A 14820-nucleotide genomic window follows, 5' to 3' on the forward strand; every position below is an offset into this window, starting at 1 on the left:
GCATGTGGCACTTGCCCTAAAAACTAGTACTTGCCTGGCTGTGCTGCTGTTTCTCCTTTAAAGAACTTCTGGCGCAGCAGCTGTTTGGGGTGGAGCTATTGCAGCAGAGGCTTTCAGTTTCGATTTTTTTCCTCACTACCAGTAGAAAAAAGGATCTCCAGCAGAATAAAAAGAAAAATCATGACAGAAGAGAGCAGGTTCTGCAAAAACTGGTAAGAGATCGTTCTCCCTCTTCAGCCCTACAAAGTTTGGGGATTTGAAGTTTCCTAGGATTTTATCTGGGTCTCCGGTAGCAGGGGCAGAAGAGGAAGCACCACACGACAGGAGGGGTGTGCTGGCCATCCAGTACTACACACAAATGTTTTGTATGTATTCTCACATTTCCAGGCTGCTGCTTTCTTGAGACTGTGCTGTGCAGGGGTTTCCCCCAGAGCGCTCTCCTATGCTGCATGTTCTCTTCACATAATGTCACTGGGTAATTTTGCAGTATCTGGCAGAGGAGTCAGTGCATGGACCATGCCAAACCCAGCAGCTGCTTGCATTTCCCCCCAGGGCTGACGTTTCTTTCTGTTGATATATTTGCAGTTAAGTGATAAAATATTTATTTTTTTCAAGGTAATTGGCCATCTCTCATAGGGTCAAAGGTTGAAGGCCCATGAGGATGGTGTAGATCTGTGTGTCTCAACTAGTAGCTAGGCCACTGAGCACATTATATGAACAAAGACTGAACCACTGCAATTAAAAAAAGAATTAAACTTAGAAAGGTTAAACAGAACCTTAGCCTCAATTTTACTGCATATGAGTTAATTTACTTTGTCTCTTTCCTGTTTATGTGCTTGGAAGTAAACGAGATGTGTCTGCTGCTAATTTCTCCCTCCATGAGGCCCACTGCTTGCGGTTTCTCACTCTTTGTCCAGAATGTGATGAACCAGTTGCCCAAAAGGATATGACAGACCATCAAACAGAAGCACACAAGCAGGTGAGGAATGCTACATGTTCTTCAGGGTTTTCTTGCAAATAGCAAAAGCCCTCTCAGCCCTGAATTAGTATGTTCACAATATGGTGCTCAATATTAATGTTCTGGTTTTGGCCAGGGTAGAGTTAATTTGCTTCCTAGTAGCTGGTATAATAGTGTGAGTTGGATTTAGAATGAGAGGAATGTTGATAACACACTGATGTTTTAGTTCTTGCCAAGCAGTGCTTACACTAAGTCAAGGACTTCTCAGTGTCTCATACAGCCCTGCAGGAGGCTGGGGGTACACAAGAAGCTAGGAGGGGACACAGCCAGGACAGCTGGCCCAAACCTGCCAAAGGGATATTCCATACCATATGATGTCATACTGAACATGCTGAACAATAACAACTGGTGGGAGCTGGCTGGGGATGGGCACAGCTGCTTGGACACTGGCTGGGCATTGGTCATCGCGTGGTGAGAAACTGCATTGTGCATCACTTGTTTTCTGTTATTATATATTATTATATAAGTTTCCCCTTCCTTTTTTGTCCTGTTAAACTGTCTTTATCTCAACTCACAAGTTTTATCTTTTTTTTCCCCGATTCTTTCCCCCACCCCCCTGGTGGGAGTTGAGTGAGTGCATGTCTATGTGGTGTTTAGCTGCCTGCCATGTTAAACCACAACAATTAACTACATTTGAATTTCTGTAATTGTTTGACGAGAAAAATCTGTAAGTGTCTGATATGACCTGCCAGGCTTGGTTACAGCAACTTTTGATCTTTTTGCACACAACTTAAGAGAGTAAAGCTTCCACTGTGGTATCTCAGTTTCCTCAGCAATACAAATTACATATATGGATACATGCTTCTAGTGCTTGGGAATTAGCCAGAGCAGGCAAGTTAAATGGAAGTGCCTGATCTGACATAAACCTTGCTCATACAAAGTTATGACATCGATGCAGTTTTTTTAACAAAACTGAACAGGCAGAGTAAATTTATCAGCTCTTCATATAGCAAGGCAGTAGCATTTCTGGTATAGCATTAAGAACCCTAAAGCTAGAGGTACTGCATTGAAGAATGAATACACAGACATGACTTTTTATTCTGTCTTACTAGTTTTATTGTTTTAGCAATTCCATTGATTTCAGTTACTTAACAGAACACATGAGTAGTTAATGTGGCAAACATACAGAAAACTAGCATAACTCCTGTGTTTTCAGAGTGGTTATACAAAGCAAGAGTCGAGGAAACAGCCAAGGGGGAGATACCCAGAACTGGCAGAGGCTGGGAAGCAAGAGCCCCTGTCCATGCTAGCTGTGGTCTGACCACTGCAAGGAACCAAAGCAGTGAAGACATAGCAGGCTTCCCCTGGTGGTGGCAGAAGTTTTGGAATTTTCTGGGTGGTCTTGTGCTCTGTTGCTAACCTATACTGACACAGAACATCTTCACTGCTATTGATTCCCATTTTACCTTATATTGCCAAAATCACAAAGATAGCCCAGATAGGCAAACTCCTAATACAGCTAAGCCTGCATTTAGTTGTGTAGATATGTGTGTGCATTCTTAAACAGTTGCTTATTGCTCTCATCCAATGCCCTCTTTTAATACTGATAGAAAATTTGCAATAATTTCATCTATTCATGTGCAGACCATGGAATGCCACAAACGAGCAGTGAAATGCAAGATCTGTGAGCTTGAAATGCCCTTCAACAAGCTGCAGGAACACCTGAACACCTGTGCCAGCCAGACAGAGTGGTGTGGGGAGTGTAACAAATATATCATGTACAAAGACCAGAATGAACACAAAGAGATTTGTCAGAACAGTGGTCTGTCCTGTCATAAGGATGTGAACTTTCAAACCAGTGAAACATCCACTAATGGAACATTTATCTGCCCCACTGGTAAGCAAAATTCCTCATTTTCATGGACTGGGTCAACTCTGTTAAATCTCAATGAAAATTCCCCTGCCTTCTCTAAAATTCTTAGTATTCTAGGCTGGAGGGGATTGTTGTTTAACCCACCCACAGTGAAAGGGCTAAGTGTTGCTTCCCATTATGCTGGTTATTGTAAAGCCAAAGTGATTCCACTGACTGGTAGCACTTTGGCCATGTTCTTTTTTGCCTCCTTTATATCCTAGAAGTGAAATGACTTCTATCAGAATTAAAATGGAACTTCTTCCTCTTTCTATTTGTTGCACAGGAAAAAAATAGGATTTAGAATTTCCTTCTACTTCCTAGATAAAGCCAGTGATGCATACCTTGGTTTCTTGAAGTTGAGAGCAGCTTTATTAGGCCTAAGGTATTGGACAGAGCATGTCAAGACAAAAAATTATGGAATCCCGTCAGTGACTCCAGAAAGGAACAGGCATCAGTAGGGGCATTGGTTGGCAAAATAAACTACAGAGACCAAAACCCCCTAGCAACAGAATTAGCTAGGCCAGGGTAGGAGTGAAGCCTCTTGAGCCAGAAAACACAGGGCTGGAGTGGAATTTCAAATATCTTGAACTTTGCAAGAAGGGATGGTGGACTGGTTTTGAGTGGTGCCAAAAGCAAAATGTAGTCACAGCTTTAATTACTTCTTGGACAGTAGAGTCAGCATTCTGTGGTTCTCTAGAACCAGTTTTACCATATGTGGATCTGAGCAGCTTGTCTAGATGACTGGTGTCAGTACTGTGTTTCTCTCCATGTTTTTTTCCTTCTGAAGGTACCGGTGGCAATTTTTGTCAGAAGTGCAATAAGTCATTCCCTGATGACCAGTACTCCCAACATCTGGTAAGCACATTTGAAACTGATCAGGAGAACGGTCTGTGCTCAATTTCCAGCCAGGTTATTTCTCTGAAAAGCTATATATTGGGTAAAAAAGGGAAGCATGTCTTGGCTTTTCAAACTGTAGTTTTATGATCCAGTGTGTTCAGCTGATGCATCACTGTGAGGTGGTGTCCACTGTCCCCCCCATGAGTCGTATCTGTTGCAAGTCACAACATACCATGCAGTTGGTTGTAATACTGAGCTTCACCTTATTATGCATGCTCCCTTTTACCAGGATACATGCAGTGCAGCCCATAAGCTGACAGAAGTTCTTGCTGGCCAGCCAACTTCAAAACCCAGCAGTGATCCACCAGAGTCTTCATCCCTGGCTCCCTCTTCCTCCTCTGAGAATGTATTGGTGTGGAGAGATGTCCGTCCCAAGGGGAAAGAAAGGCATCAGTCACTGACCTCCAAAACCTTGCTTAAACCCCCAAAGAACAAGAAGATTGGCTTTCCCTCTCCCACAAGAGGTGGACTTTCCACATCGCCTCAACCTCTTAAAGACCCCCAGTCTTTTGACATGCTGGTGACCTGTACCCATTGCAACATTCTTCTGCCACTTCCAACCCTTCAGAAACATGAGGTGAGAAGTGACACATTGGACATGCAAAGAGCCATACCTCCAGAGGCACTACTTAGATCCTCACTGCCTGGGGTACCAGTGCCCATTTCTGGATTCCATAGCTTCTTGAAATGCTGGACATAGGTAAAGTGTGGATTTTTAAAATTCCATTGCCTGTTTGTGCTCACATCTACACAAACAAGATCCATTGCCTATAGTCTGGTTGAGTTTTAGGAAAATAGTAAGTAAATAGTAAGTAAAATTTTAAGCTCAAATCCTGCAAAGTCTTCAGCAACTGTCCTTATTTACTGAAGGCTGATACTGTTCCTGTTAAGCAAATAGTATGTTATATCTCAGCTGTGTCAGATTTTTTGTCCCAACAAAGGGGCCCAGTTGCCTCCCTACTGAATATGATTGCATGTTGAAAACAATGTTAAAATCTCCTCTGATAGACTGTTACTTATTTTTCTAGATCAAATGCCTACATTTGACATCTTTGAATGGGATGAAACAAAAATCAAGCCATGGAGAAAAAGGTACTGCAGAAATTTAGAATTAATTGTTCAGGATTATTCATGTTAATAGGAACAATGGGATGTTTTGCAGAGGAAGTGTGTCTAGAAAAGCGAGTACTCAGCATATTACAAAGCTCTTTAGATTCCACAATGCAGTGGGTTCCCGTGAGGTTGCATTAAGCAAGCATTGCTTCAGAGCCAGTGTGTTTTCACTCTTCTAACTTAGAGTAATGTGTTGTGCCTCTCAAATTACACTACTATGAGCAATGTAGTACCTTCCTTCCTGTTAGCAGAGATCGGCACAAAAGACTTTACAGAACAAATGTTCTGTCCCAGGTCTGTCTGCTCCAACACTGAATGGAGACTTACAGAGTAGTTTCAGAAAACAAGAAGTAAAATTATTTTTTCTCGATAGCAAAAATTGCATATTCAGTAGAAGCATTGATATAATGATACCAGACAACCTCCAGTTGAGCTTGCAGTGATCCCTAGGCAGTAAGTCAGTCTCCTTCCTCACCCTCTCCCAGACAGGCTGTGAATCTAAACACTTCTTTCTTTGCTAACATCCCCCTCTGCTTTTCAGTTCCTAAGCAGTATCATTTCCTCTCAGTCCAATTAATTAAGCGAGACTGAAAGCAATTATTTGCAATCTGTTCTTTTTCTACTTGGCTCAGTAAATGAGGTATTACTTCTCTTTGTAAAACTTTCCTCTCCTGGTAAATTAAAGAGAGAAGGCATCAAAGTGAGAAATAGGGAGTCTGTCTCGTTTGGAATTACAGGACTCTAGTCTTGAAATAAGTACATGGTAATTACACAGATTATTTGACTTGCATTGTGGTTTTTTTATGTTGTTCAACTGAGTGATGACACAGGAAGGCTGTAAAACTGAAGCTTTTAAAAATTACATAACTGGGCTTTGTTTGTTTTACAGAAGACTCTTTCTACAGCATTTATGATTAAATCTGAAAATAGAGGCATATCTTCAGACAAGCTTCAGTTCAGCTTTACCAAAGGCACTGAAAAGTGCAATAACTTTATTGACAAATAAAAGTGACTTGCTACTCTGGATCAAGAATATGTGACTCAGATTTTTATTTCTTATCAAGAGAAGCATTTAAAAGGTTTTACCAGAAAACTGTAAAATTGATTTGGGCTCAACAGCTGTTGTAATTTCAAATACTTCTGTGTAGGCTTTCCATAGGAATGTACTTTTTCCACCCACTTCAGAAAGGAGAGCTGCTTACTTAAAAATGTTCTGGGGGAGAGAAGGAAATAAGGAATTGAGAATTCCCTGTCATGTTGAATTCCCTTTGTCTTCACTGAGAGCTGAGACCTTAGTGTTTTTGAGGGCATGGCCCAGTGAAATAAAAAAAACATTAAGTCCTGCTCTCCTTCACTTCAGTGAACCACTGAACCTAGGGCTAGCACAACCAGCTTAGTCTTGGGAGACTGCAAACACGTCCAGGGATAACTGAGGGTGTTCATCTTCTGGTGTACAAATGGAGACTGATAAAGCCCAATGGTGGAAAAGTTGAACTTGGAATGAGTGGATGCTTTTTGCTATTGTCTGTGAACATTTGTGAGGCAGCCTTTGCTGCTTGGTATCTCATACCAATAAACACTAAAACATGGTAACAGAACAGTTTTACGACAAGGTGCCATTTTCCTCTCAATCCACCTTCAGCAGTGTCCAATCTTATAAGCTGATGTCTGGAACTAATGTATACATGCTGACTTATTTAGTAATATCTTCTCAGATCCAAACTTGTTGATATCTGCACCATTTGTGCACAAGCACACATGGGTTGCAAAGTCAGGCTGAGTTCATAAAGTCTCTCAGTGATTCAGCAAGGCCCAGGCTCATTTATGCATATCATAGGCTTATCGATATGGGCAGAACTGAACTGAAATACACCAAGAGTAGATACTGCCAGCCTGGTAGCCACTGAGCTAGTGCCAACATCATGAGTGCAACAGCAACTGGTCATGTGGCCTGACAAGTGTCAGTGGCTTCTGAGGCTCCCTGAACCTTTGAACTCCTGGGGAGCAGGTCTAACACTGAACATGGTGCTATGAAACAGAATTTTCTGTATTTGGGGCAGAGGAAAGGAATGTGGAAGCATGTCCTTTAAAGCACTATCACTCTATGCATAAATTTATCCACTTTTATGCTGCACTCATCAGACTTCCACATAGTTTAGTATTCTTATTATTTGTATACACATCCCATCAAAGGAATTGATGGTTTTCCACAAGTATTGTGGATTTTACAGGTTCCAACAAAGCTGGATTTATCAGGCCTCCCAGCAATTATTTGTTATTCTTCCAAGTCTGTTTGAAGAGGGCTGGTAAATATAACAAGGTCTGAAGGCAGAGAAACCAAAATGGCTGTGTCTGAAGAGTGTCCCAGAAGTTACATTAGAGTACAAGGCCATCCTTATCCCTACAGCTCTTTTATTTTGGGAGATGGGGGTGGGGGCAGAGAAGGCCTAGCTTAATAAAAAGCGGTATTTCCTCTCTAAAAAGCACAGTGGGGCTTATTTTCTGTGCTGCAGTGTCATCGTGTGGCTGTTGGTGTCACCGGCACACGCTACACCACTTCATGGCAGGAGACTTGGCCTTGAAGAGAGGAGGAGAATCTGCTGCCTCGCCAGTGTGTCTGTCCTGCTCTCAGGCTGCACAGGCTCTGGCACTGCTACCATTCAGTAATTAGTAACTTCAGGCTCCCAGCTAGATTGAAGACAACAGCATCTGGACAAAAGAGACCAGCAAGTGAAGTGTCCAAGGGCTGGCGCACTCCTAAATCTTCCTGTGGTGTGGTTCAGTGTCCTGTGCACAGGGAGCTGCTAGGAGCTTGTCTCATCAAGAGCAGGACCACTTTTCAGCCCCCAGAAAATATGAGCCAAATGAAAATACCTCTCTGAAGGATCTTGAAAACACCTGTAAACAACCTTTCCTTCTCCTGAGGTGAGGAAATGGCTGTTACAGCTACATCAAATGTTACCCTGGTCCTGGAGGTGCTGTGCTGTTGCTTACCCTATCCAGCAAGGTATCCGTGTTTCCAACCTCTGTGAGCTCCCTGGAGACAAACAACGCTATTAATTTTTGTAGAATGACCTTGTTCTAAATTACTGAGCTCTTGACAGAGGGTAAAGGACTTGTTCATCTGTAGAGCACTGTACGACAGCAGCAGTGGTCTATACGTCCTGCAGACCTGGGGTCTGAGGGTCCATAAGGGATTTGCGTAGGGTGAGCACAAGGTTAGGGGTGAGAAGCAAGGTTCCTTTCTCTTTTGCTTTCGTTGGTTTAAAAATTTCCCATATTATTAATCCAGATTAGTGTGAAAGTGAGAATAATTTTGGTCACTAGATGGCAACAAAGATTCAATGTGCTCTTCCGTGTCCAACAGGGAAAGCTTGTAAAAGCTTGGCCTAGATTTGTCCTGAGTGGAAGAAAACCAGAGAAACCATAAAAATAAGTGTGCAATCGTTTTCCTGGTAATGAGGATTTGTTTTGCTATTGTCTGTTTCTCAAATAAATAAATAATTAATAATAATAGTAATAACAACAACAATAAAGATAGGTTCTGTTTACCAAGCAGAAATTATCAGATTAAAAGTATCATTTAGAGGAAGAAAAGGAAGCTCAGCTTCACCAGGACAGATGCTCAGAGACTATGGCATCATATTAATGAAACACTGCTGATGTTTCAAATATACTAGAATTGTAACATTTCCTCTGAAGCTTAAGGCACATTTTTATTCTCCAGCAGTGGCTGGAGGCAATCCGTTTCTGTATGACCCTCCTTCCCTTACCTACATGCCTCTCCATACTTTTTTTTTAAAAACAATTTGTCACAGTGAAATCTTCAACACAAATCTATAAGATATCAGAGCGAAGCACACCTTGGATTTGTCCATGCCCTAGGTGCTATATTCTGGTGTCTTCTTCTCCACTACACCATGGGCTGTGTGTGTCTTAATTTTGCTTGAAGGCTAATCTTGTTTGAAGGCAGGAGATTTGTGTGTACAAAAAATGGCAAAGCCAGCTGGCATATTCTGCTCCCATATATTGTTGTGATTTGCAAGCAGTGTTATAGGAAGCAGAAGGAACTAAACGAAGGAATTAAACTGACAATATACCCTGCAGTGAGCTGATGGGGAGAAGCTGAATGACCTATTTTTGGATTTGCCACTGCTGCTTCTCAGTGTTTTTGCTGGAAAGGACAATGTGGGATCTCAGTACTTATTGCTGTCTTCTGTGGGATGTGGATTTTCAATAATCCAGAGGGCAAAAGTTATCTGTTAAGAGCCAACATAAGGTCCCCATACCCCTTCAGCATGTTTGAAGAAAAAATAAGCAGCATATTTTTTTACAAACCATACCCCCAACTGTGTAAGTTGCATAGTACTTTATTATTGACAGCTCTTCTTTTGCTGTTGAAGGGCTTTCTTGGTTGCCTGAATTGAGTCACATAAGGATAAAACTTGGCAGAACCAGAGCCCAACTACTTTTCTGATTACTTAGGGAAAATGCCACAAAAACTAAGCAAACTATTAGATTACTGGGACTGGTATTTCCTATGTTATATGAACATTTTCCCCATCAATTCAGAAAGAAATGCAGTAAAAGCACAAGTAAACAGTAGGGGAGATTGAGTGTTAGAAGTAAATGAAGTGGGGGACTGCCAGTAATTTCAGAGCTGTGTATTTTATTTCAGAAGGGCACATTTCCCACAGTCCACAGACCTAGATGCTGTCTTTGCCTGGATGTGTGCAGATGTGGTGTAGCCACTTGGATCAGTTCTTATTAACAGCTGTCAGGAACAATCTTGTTCCCTGGAAGAGAGAGGAACCCGCTAGAAGGACAGCATCCTCATTATAGCTGTGCATCCCTGTGTGTTACCCCATTTTGTTCTTGAAGCATTGTGGCAGATTCCTCCTTGAATGTCATGCTAATGTTTTCATGCAGGCTGCTTTCAAGGCTGGGGAGCAGGTTGATAAACATGCCATTCAGTTAGGCCAACAGCTTGGTTTTAAAAGAAAAATTCAGTAACATTTTCTTGGCTTTGTAAAAAGGTGGCATTTAATTTCTGCACCATGAAGTATAATGATAACTGTTGTGACCAATGATTGTGAAGGCTTAGCAAGCCCACGGAGACAGTAACTGGAAGAATATTCAGGCTGGATGTTGGGAAGTTGCACTTGTACCCATAAGTGTGAGAGGAGGAGCTGGAGTGTTCTTCAGTGGCTGGTTGTACTAAAGGTATGCTTAGTCCTTCTCAGAGTTACCCTGACACCAAGCCTCAGTGCAGCTGGGGTGGATCATGACAGCGCCTGGGTCCTGCAAAAAGCAGACTTCCAATGGTCACTTCAAAAGCTGTGACAGTTTTTTTTCCACCTTTGTCCTCCAGTTTTTTGAAATTCTCAAGGCTCAGTGAGGAGCTGGTTTTAATGTGTCCCACAGCATAAGCAGTGACCAGATGGATGGGGTCCTGCACTAGGGTGCCCTCCTCAGATCTTAGTGTGAACGTCCAAGCTCTAGTGAGTGATGGCAGTGTTTTTGGAGGCAAAGATGCGTTAGTTCTAGGGAGCATTAAGAGCTTTCTGTGACTAAGATAGACAGTGTTTCCAGTGAGCCTTTCTGAATGATGGTGAAGGACTTCCTTTACACAGGTTGTATTCCCTGCAGGGCAGAAATGGGGTGGTTTGCTGGTATTTCTCAGTAGTGCCTGCTGTGCTCCACGTGTGGAGGCTGAGCCACCTCAGCAGGAGCAGGGACCTGGGCCCACTGTGAGGATGGTGAGGACGGGTGGTGGGACCTACTGCCCCTTCTGCACCCACGCTGGCAAAAGCTGGTGCACTTCTATCTGTTCTTCCATGTTTTGGTGAAAGGTTCAGCTGCTCCATGCGGGGAACATTGATCTGGCTGAGAGCATGGACCTATGAATGTTGCTGGGCTGTGCTTGCTGGAGTCCTCCAAAGGGGTTTCCATCTACTACTTTCTGTGCTACTTTATGCTGCAAAGAAAGTGAGCTGTTCAAAGTGGTTCAGTAAGACAGCAACAAAATAACATCAAGAGAGGATAATTTAATCTCAGATTTTTCAGAGTACCTGTAAATCAAATGGCAAAAATAATTCTCTTTAAGAAAAAGTTTTTTCCCAAACTTCTATGAGAAAAGGTGTGTAGAATATTTTTCCAAAATCAATTAGACTTTCTTAAATTACTTTTCTATTACTGATGCATAGTGAAAATATAGAATATATATGAGCATATTTTCTGAGACATCAAAACTTTTAGGCATGTATTTGTAGTTTGGGGAGGGCAACGAAAAGTTACAAAATAGGATTTTACACTGAGTTGCCTACACATTTTTTTCTTGCAATACCAAGAAGATAAATATAAACACACATAACACATAAGAATTAATCCCATATTGAATACTTTGTTGGAGAAGCAATAAACTGCACTAAAATTGATGAATGGCAAATATATTTTCATTTAAGCATTTATTTTTATGGCATTAACAAATAGAAAAATATGCGTAAGTATGCAAATAATTTCATAGAGACATGAAGGTAAAATGAGCAATATCAAGTCTCTCATCCTTTATGGAGATTTTGTGCTTCAGTATTGTGGACATTATTAAAGCACATATAACATGGCTGCTAGAAACACTGAAAATAGACTTAATTCTTCAAAAGCTTGAACTTTTGCTGTATCTCTCTATTGAAAACTTGAAATTATGAAATGGAGTAAAGCTGCTTTTTGTTGCTTTTATGACATACCTTTATGCATATTTTATTATAAGATGTGTAATTGGATCTTTATCTATTTTCCTTTGACGTTTTTATTTTAAAAAGTCGAGGAGATGGTGTGAACTGTGATGAGTAGGCCCTTGCATTAAATAAACTCTACCAAAGGGTAACTGTCTACAGCAGGAATTCAAAACTGTTTATTATGGACTGCCTCTAGTTTAAAACATTGGATTCTTGTCCTATTGCTGCTTGAGTATTTTTTAAAGTGACTTTTTCCCGACGGTTCCTCCCGCTGTGCCGCGGCCGCGCTGGGGGCCCGGGCAGGGGGTCCCGGGGCGGGTCGGGGCTCCCTCCCGCCTCCTGCCCTACCCTCCGACAGCCGGGACCGGGGAAGGTCCGCTCCTGCCTTCCCGCCCTCTCCCGGCCCGTGGTGACAGATGATGTTTGTTACGGGGGTTGGTTCCTTAACAAGCTCCCTGAAATGCCCTCCAAGGATTTGTGAGGAACCTTACACTTGGTAATTCATTATGCAAACCTACTTTTAACATATCTTCAGGTAATCAGAAGAAAAGCAGACAGCTGTCTTTGTTCATTATAATGAAAATTTACCTATGAATATTGTAACCGTGCACGTTACTGTGCCTGCTGCCATTCGCGGCCGGGCTACTTGTAGGCAGCAGTATCTTTGTCCCATTTTCATGGTAACAACGGCCTAACGAAAAGGACGGAAGTAGAGGCATTGCCGTTTCATTTCAGAAAACCGTACTTGCTCGTGCAGGTCCGAGCGGGAAGCGCGGGGCAGCAGCGGCCGCAGGAGCGGAGCCCCCGGGGCCCGCCCGCGCTGCGGGAGGAGCCGCCGCCCCGCGCGGGGCTCCCGGCGGCGGCAGCGGGGCAGCCCCGCCGGCCCTGCCGGCCCTGCCGGCCCCGGGGCAGCCCTGCCAGCCCTGCCAGCCCTGCCGGCCTCGGGGCAGCCCTGCCGGCCCTGCCGGCCCCGGGCCCCTCTGCTGCTTCGGCGTGCTCTGTCCCCCGCAATGCACCCTTCTGGTGTGCAGGTAAAGCACCTTTGTTTTTCTTTGTCACCACTTAAAATTGCTTTTTAAGTGTTTGAGAGCTCTTTATCTTTGAGATAAAGCTGTGAATTTATATTGGCCAATAATTTACCTATTAAGTTTTACAAAAGTGTGTTCAGAGGTCAGGTTTGCTTTAAGGTAATGAAGTCAGACATCTGAAGGGCCCCTGCCCAGTTATTGAGAGCTGGATAAGTGTGACAATTACGGATTCAAACCCAGCTTTCTGGCACTGTACATGGCCAAGCTCCTTGTCCTCCTGCAAAAGCAGATGACCCGTCAGGGCCCACTCAGCCTTTGGCCCTCAATTCTTCTGTAACAGACAGCTGATAGAGGAAACTGACATTAGATTAATTGAAGTTTAAAAGTTCACTTTCTGGTTGCTCTTTATAAGGACAGAGAATGTCTTTGAATTTCCATAGCTTGACACTTGCCAGAGGTCAATAATGTATCATTAAGTATATTTGTATGTACTGCTAATACCTACTTTCTGCCCTGTCTAGTACTGGAAATGTTAAATGGTTTTGTCAGCTGATTACAGACATGCCTAAAGAGCTAAGCTCCATCTTTATCCTGTGCTTCCAATACCCATTTTTCAAAGACACTCCTTAGTTAGCTTGATTGAAAACCTCAGTGAAATAACCTCAACACATTACCTGCTTTCCCCTTTTACTTCTCACCAGCCTCATCTCTCTGTGCATAACTGGTATATCTGGATCCTTGAAGCATGTGTCTTTGTTATACAGGAAGCTTGATTGAAGATGGTGAATTTTTGTTCCTTTTCATTATTTGCATGAGTATTATGCCTTCCCCTAGCTGTGCTGATGGCCCCAGCATGTTCAGGAGTGTGTAAATATAGGAGGAAAGCAATGGTCTCAGGAGCTTATCCAAAGAAGTCAGGGAAAACGTGGGAAGAGCTAATTTTTTTTTTCTACATCCTGTAGAAACCTGGAGCTGAGAGATGCCAATCTTCCAGCCATTTTCTGAGGTCGGTTGGAGAACCCAGCATATCCAGAGTTTCAACTCATATCTTTTATGCCAAGGCCAGAAAACAGGATGAAAACATACTTAAATGACCTTACCCAGAGCATTTTAGTGGAACTAGCTTTTCTGCTTTTTTTGTTGAAAGCTCTGCTAGTGGGATTTATTTGAGTGTATTTGCATCTTATGCTCCACCATTAGGCCATAGCAGTGTGGTTTTTTCCATTTTGTTGTGGTTTTTTTTGTTTGTTTGTTTGTTTTAAATAAAAATCTGTTATCAACCATTTTCTAAAATTCATAATGAAAGTGGTGAATAATAGTCATGAGCAAGTTCCAGATTTGAAGCTTGGAGGATGGAGTAATGGCCTAAATGTCCCAAAGATTGCTTAGAAGTCTTGTTTTTAAGTTTAACTCCAGTTACCAGATATTTAAGACTGTAGAGAGTGACAGAGACAGAGAAAACTAGTAGAAACACAAGAGCTGATGCTGGCCCCTCATTTCAGAACCTGACCTAAACTTAGATCTCTGCAAGCAAACCTGCTTCATAGATACTGCAAGTACTGCTGCCATCCTGTACACATCATTTGCTTCTCATGCAATTAGAAGCTACAACTATGATGCCACTTCAGCTTTGTAGTTTGCCCTTTTAATTTTGTCTGCTGCTATGGCAGCAACAAATGATTGCAATCACTGCTGTTTATATCACAATCCAAGTCACATCAATAGAGATCTTGGAAACTAAACAACAAAAATCTGACTTAGCTGTACACTGCATTTGTTACTGTACAAAATACGTTGTTCACAGTAATCAGGATTCATTGAAATCTTTTGTTCTTGAAGGCTTTGGAAAATTCCTTTAACTAAGGGGTTGTCAAATGATAATTTATTTTCAATACATGCTTACCCAGTGCACTCCACACAGCTGGACAATATTTCTTTTGCACTGTTTCCTGAATATATCCTTGAAAACACTTTAATAGTCTTTCTAGTTTTGAAGAAAGGCTGCTCTTTTAAATTTTTTTCTTCCTTTTATGAGTCATAGTAGTATCTTAGGTCTAAAATAATACCTTTTTTTAAAAAAGATACAATAATGCTTTATACCATGCTTTGTCTAGATTATACAGGCTTTTTGAGGAAGGATCGTCTTTATTTGGCACAAAGGCTTGTATAAACAAA

At 42.1% G+C, this 14820-nt stretch overlaps 1 protein-coding gene across 2 annotated transcripts; it reads left to right on the forward strand.

Annotated features, from left to right (window-relative positions):
- Positions 1 to 34: 34 nt before the first annotated feature.
- XAF1 (XIAP associated factor 1) lies at positions 35 to 5913 on the forward strand. Of its 2 annotated transcripts, XM_051635708.1 has the most exons (7): positions 35 to 212; positions 844 to 979; positions 2603 to 2855; positions 3658 to 3725; positions 3997 to 4344; positions 4796 to 4859; positions 5770 to 5913. In XM_051635708.1, the coding sequence occupies exons 1-7, from the start codon at positions 181 to 183 to the stop codon at positions 5796 to 5798; spliced, it is 930 nt and encodes a 309-aa protein (XP_051491668.1). In that variant the 5' UTR covers positions 35 to 180; the 3' UTR covers positions 5799 to 5913. The 2 variants fall into 2 exon arrangements, with proteins under 2 accessions (XP_051491668.1, XP_051491669.1); XM_051635709.1 differs by lacking the exons at positions 35 to 212; positions 844 to 979 and adding an exon at positions 1331 to 1429.
- The last annotated feature ends 8907 nt before the right edge of the window (positions 5914 to 14820 follow it).

This window comes from Apus apus, chromosome 18, assembly GCF_020740795.1.
Source record: "Apus apus isolate bApuApu2 chromosome 18, bApuApu2.pri.cur, whole genome shotgun sequence".
NCBI lineage: Eukaryota > Metazoa > Chordata > Aves > Apodiformes > Apodidae > Apus > Apus apus.